This window comes from Carassius carassius, chromosome 16 (assembly GCF_963082965.1).
Source record: "Carassius carassius chromosome 16, fCarCar2.1, whole genome shotgun sequence".
Lineage (NCBI taxonomy): Eukaryota > Metazoa > Chordata > Actinopteri > Cypriniformes > Cyprinidae > Carassius > Carassius carassius.
This window is the reverse complement of record NC_081770.1, coordinates 6150580-6156058: the sequence shown is the minus strand read 5'-3', so window position 1 is coordinate 6156058 and position 5479 is coordinate 6150580. Positions and strand designations below refer to the sequence as shown.

The following is a 5479-nucleotide window of genomic DNA, read 5'->3' as shown; positions in this document are numbered from 1 at the left end:
CTATGTTTTCAGATCCGTTTTTCCAATCGACCCACTGCCTCTAGTAGATCTGACGTCATTGATCAGAAGAACAGCAGCAGCTGCAGCAGCCACGCCCACCAGAGCAGTGACAACCAATCGGATCACAGCTTCAAATGTATCACAGCAATATCTATGTAAATCTAAAAAAAAAAAAAAAAAAGGAAATGAGTATGAAATAAGACTGTGATTTTCACCAAGCTGATTTTTTTTTTCTATCAGGAACTGAAAATACAGAAACAAAACCTCAACATATTAAAAAAAATAATAATAACAATAATAATATACATTATATATATATATATATATAAACAGTAAAATCACCACTGACATACCTGCACATTTCTGACAGAGATCAGTGATGTTGAGATGTTCACATTTTGATGATCTTGATGATGATAAAGAATTACTGCTGATGATAGGAACAGGCAGGCGAGCTGGACATGTCAAAACATAACAGTGTTTATTGCAATCCCAGTCAGTTAATGCTGATAATGACCTGATGATTTTACACACACACACACACACACACACACACACACACACACACACACACACACACACACACACACACACACCAATACATGTGATTTCAACATAATATCTTATTCAGATTGCCATTTCCCTTTCAAAAGCTTATTTTGACCATGTATTTTCAGAACAGGTTCTGTAGCAAAACTGGCAACATTTTGGAAAGTTTTATCACACTCACAGTCAAACAGGGTTAGTATGAACATATGTAAATATTTTATATTTTGTAAGGTTAAACTTAAGATGATCTACAATTACTGAACACTGGATGGTGTGTGTGAAGAAAGCATTATGTGTTTAAGCCAAGCTTAATATAATTCCAGTAAAAATTGAAACTGATAACTAACCGTTGACAGTGAGATTGAAACACTTCCTCACACTGCTGGTATGTAGTTGATAAAGTCCAGAGTCTGTTGTTCTAGTGTCTGTGATGGTCAGAGATCCAGTTTGATCATCCATCTTCAGTCTGTTTCTGAATCTCTCATCAAGAACATCATCATATACAGTCATACTGTCTGCAATAACATTGATTTGAGCTATTAAAGTGTTTTCAGATCCAAACCTCCACAGAATCAGATCATCATCTATTATTTCAGTGAGACCAGAGTCTAGAGTGACTGAATCTCTCTCCGTCACTGACACTGACTTCATAGTAACCGTATCAGCAAAAACACCTGGAAAACATCAGTTGGTCACATATTAATTACCCATATTAATATCAGGTAAGAAGTTATAAAATAGTTATAACTTACCAGCTAGACGCCACAAGCAGAACAAAACAAACAGGTGAACCATCTTTAAACACTAGGACCTGAAGTTATGTGAGCACTTCCGTGACATACAGGTTATGAGCTAAAAGGACGGAGTTAACCATATATTTCGTGTGAAGTCCCACCACAGGATATGACCACCACCCATACGTACAAGCTATTCTTGCATGCATTCCCTGTTAAGACACCATCCATAATGGCAGACAGTATTACATATATAATATTTTGTACCTTTTAGTTGTGTATCAGTTTCACTGAAGTGGACCTTTCTCATGTGACTCTAGTTTGATGATTTTTTTTTACTTCTCTGATGATACAGCCATCAGCTAATCACACTCACAAAACGTGTAAAGCAGAAGCGCTGTCTCCACAGTTCAAACCACAACACGCATCAGTAGAATAGATAACAGCAAGTTTCACTTTGACTGTGTCACATACATTTATTAAATCACATTCAGATTTTTACCCTGCAGGAGAAAAACACTTGGAAGTCTTGTGTGCTTTGCTCATGTTTTTGAACTGTAAATAAAGTTTTTGAAAGTACATTCTTTGAATTTGCACAGAACAGGATTTCCCAACCCCACCCTCTTTTTTTTTTTGTCTTTATTGCACTTCACAGGAAGTATGCTCATAATAAGAGGACTACAACATAACTAGCGATCATAGTTAATGCTGTTTTCCCCCTCACGCAACATCAGCATTGATAGTACACTATGAAATATTTGACTGTAAATTTATAGTATATTACTGGCAACTTGTTACATACACAGGAAGTTACTTTATGTCAATTTACAGTAAATTACTGGCAATCAAGATTCTGTATCATTTTTACAGTAAGTTATTGTAAATTGACAGCTGATACTGTGACCATAGTAGTTATGCCATCATATTACTGTAATTTAGCTCCTGCAGAATTACTGTATTTAACTGTGAAGTTACATTTAATGCCATCAGATTACTGCAATTCAGCAGTATGCTGCTGTTGAATTACAGGTTAAACTGTAAAATGTGCTTTTTATTTACACTTAAAAATACTATAAATTTTAAGTCTGTGTCTGTTAACCAGTATCCTATAATAATGCAGTTTAAAGCATCTCTGTCCATAACATAACAGCAACATGTTCATGAGATTGTGGACAGGAAGTAGAACAAATTATTATTTTGAGCACACAATTTACTTAAAACGAGAGAATGAATTAGTATCTTGTGCCATGATTTAGTAAATCAAGGGAATGAATTGTTAATTGTATGCAAGATTTACTTATTTTTATTTTTGCATGTCCCCCATGTGTGGGGCTCCTGACATAATAGGGCCTTTCGCACCGCTTTAGTTACAGAACTAAATGTACAGTACTAAAGTATTAGGATGATTTTGCATGAACTATTTCCCAGTACCATTTAAAGGGTTGCATTCATACCGATAGTGTGTACTTGGCAGTGCCGGTCGACAGCATGTGTGGTGTGGCATTCAACAACAGAAACAAAGTACAAGGTTTGAGGAAGTCAGACGTTTTATTCATCGTCACAATACGTCACTTCCTGTTTGTTGTTGGCGGCTGTACTGCGTTTGAGCTCCGTCACTATATTCTTTTCATTGACTATTTTTAACCCAAAAATCAATTTTATACATCATCGTTTCCGTTTATATAACGTGTGAATATATCCTCTATTGTATTCTACAACAAAAACAATCAGAGCGCCTCGCTATCACTAGTTTTATTTTGATCTCCCGGGTCCGCTATTAGCTTTTAGCCCGTTAGCATCAGCGGCGTGGTTGCGCTAACATTGCTAATACTCTATTCACACACATTACCACTGCTGTACTCACTGTTACTTGCTTTAATGGCGGATGAATGTCTCCACTCTGTGCAGCTCGAGCTCGAGGCCGTGGGAAAGCAGATTCGCGACCTGGAGGTGAGGCAGGCCCAGCTGAGAGAGCGGAGAACCGCGCTGGAATCATCCCGGGCTGACGCTCACAAGTCCGGGGTAAGTATACAGCGATCTGCTAACAGTCCCACCACGTCTACTCCGTGTGTTTCTCTGCACAGGCCCGGTGCACCCAGGACGCGATCTTCCCAGATGTCCTTCACTGCGACGCCGGGACACCACGGACCCTGGGTGCATCCACAGCGGAGGACGCGAGCCGGGTCCCGGGCGACGACTTCTCCCCCTCCTGCCTTCGACATCTCCATCCGGAACCGCTTCGCTCCCCTCCGCGAGACAGGACGCGACGCTGTGATCATCGGAGACTCCATCGTCCGACACGTAAGTGCTACGTTAGCCGAAGGTAAAGTGCACACTCATTGTTTGCCTGGTGCTCGTGTTCTCGATGTTTCTGCGCAGATACCCGCGATCCTGAAGGTCGACGAGAGCCCCAGAGCGGTCGTGCTTCACGCCGGGGTTAACGACACCACGCTGCGGCAGACGGAGACGCTGAAGAGGGACTTCAGCAGCCTGATCGAGATGGTTCGCAGCACGACGCCCGCGGCGACGATCGTCGTGTCAGGACCACTGCCCACGTATCGACGAGGACACGAAAGGTTCAGTAGACTTTTTGCTTTAAATGAATGGCTGTTGTCATGGTGTAAAGAACAGAAACTGCTATTTGTTAATAACTGGAATCTTTTCTGGGAGCGTCCTAGGCTGTTTCGCGCTGATGGATTACACCCCAGCAGAATCGGAGCGGAGCTGCTCTCTGACAACATCTCCAGGACACTTCGCTCCATGTGACTAGTAAGACAATTCTCTAATAACTATTATGATGAGTTTTGTTCCACCCGCTTAAATGATAAAAGTACTTGTGCTGTAAAAACTATTAAGACTGTGTCTGTTCCCCGAATAGTGAGGTCAAAATATAATGTAGGATCTAGAAAAAATCTTATCGTAATTAAACCAGAAAAATGTAAAGTAAATGAACAAAAACAATTTTTAAAGTTTGGGCTCATAAATATTAGATCACTCACACCCAAAGCAGTTATTGTAAATGAAATGATCACAGAAAATAGTTTTGATGTACTCTGCTTGACTGAAACCTGGCTAAAACCAAATGATTATTTTGGTCTAAATGAGTCTACTCCACCAAACTACTGTTATAAGCATGAGCCCCGTCAGACTGGTCGTGGAGGAGGTGTTGCAACAATATATAGTGATATTCTCAATGTTACCCAGAAAACAGGATACAGGTTTAACTCTTTTGAAATACTTCTGCTAAATGTTACACTGTCAGACATGCAAAAGAAATCTAATGTATCTCTTGCTCTGGCTACTGTGTATAGACCACCAGGGCCGTATACAGAATTCCTAAAAGAATTTGCAGATTTCCTCTCAGACCTTCTAGTTACAGTTGATAAGGCGCTAATCATGGGAGATTTTAATATTCCCGTTGATAATGCAAATGATACATTAGGACTTGCGTTTACTGACCTAATAAACTCCTTTGGAGTCAAGCAAAATGTCACCGGGCCCACTCATCGTTTTAATCATACACTAGATCTAATTATATCGCATGGAATCGATCTTACTGCTATAGATATTGTACCCCAATGTGATGATATTACAGACCATTTCCTTGTATCGTGCATGCTGCGTATAACTGATATTAACTATATGTCTCAGCGTTACCGTCTGGGCAGAACTATTGTTCCAGCCACCAAAGACAGATTCGCAAATAACCTGCCTGATCTATCTCAACTGCTATTTGTACCCAAAAATACACATGAATTAGATGAAATTACTGACAACATGGGCACTATTTTCTCTAATACATTAGAAGCTGTTGCCCCCATCAAATTGAAAAAGGTTAGAGAAAAACGTACTGTGCCATGGTATAACAGTAATACTCACTCTCTCAAGAAAGTAACTCGTAGTCTTGAACGCAAATGGAGAAAAACTAACTTGGAAGTATTTAAAATTGCATGGAAAAACAGTATGTCCAGGTATAGACAGGCTCTAAAAACTGCTAGGGCAGAGCATATCCACAAACTCATTGAAAATAACCAAAACAATCCAAGGTTTTTATTTAGCACAGTGGCTAAATTAACAAATTACCAGACGCCACCTGATTCAAATATTCCACCAACGTTAAATAGTAATGACTTTATGAATTTCTTCACTGATAAAATAGATAACATTAGAAATACAATAGCGAATGTAGATTCTAC

The 5479-nt window shown here is 39.6% G+C and overlaps 1 protein-coding gene across 1 annotated transcript; it reads right to left on the bottom strand.

Moving 5' to 3' along the window:
• On the bottom strand, positions 1 to 1585 carry LOC132159316 (uncharacterized). The gene is made up of 4 exons (XM_059568832.1): positions 1302 to 1585; positions 897 to 1223; positions 354 to 455; positions 1 to 161 (listed from the first exon to the last, which is right to left on the bottom strand). Exons 1-4 carry the CDS (start codon positions 1342 to 1344, stop codon positions 1 to 3), a joined length of 633 nt encoding a protein of 210 aa, XP_059424815.1. The 5' UTR covers positions 1345 to 1585.
• Between the last annotated feature and the right edge of the window lie 3894 nt (positions 1586 to 5479).

Coding starts and splice junctions, on each gene's coding strand:
- LOC132159316 (XM_059568832.1), bottom strand. CDS start 1,344: ATGGTTCACCTGTTTGTTTTGTTCTGCTTGTGGCGTCTAGCTG. Junction 1,224..1,301: donor CTGCTTGTGGCGTCTAGCTG/GTAAGTTATAAC, acceptor GATGTTTTCCAG/GTGTTTTTGCTGATACGGTT. Junction 456..896: donor TTTCAATCTCACTGTCAACG/GTTAGTTATCAG, acceptor TGACATGTCCAG/CTCGCCTGCCTGTTCCTATC.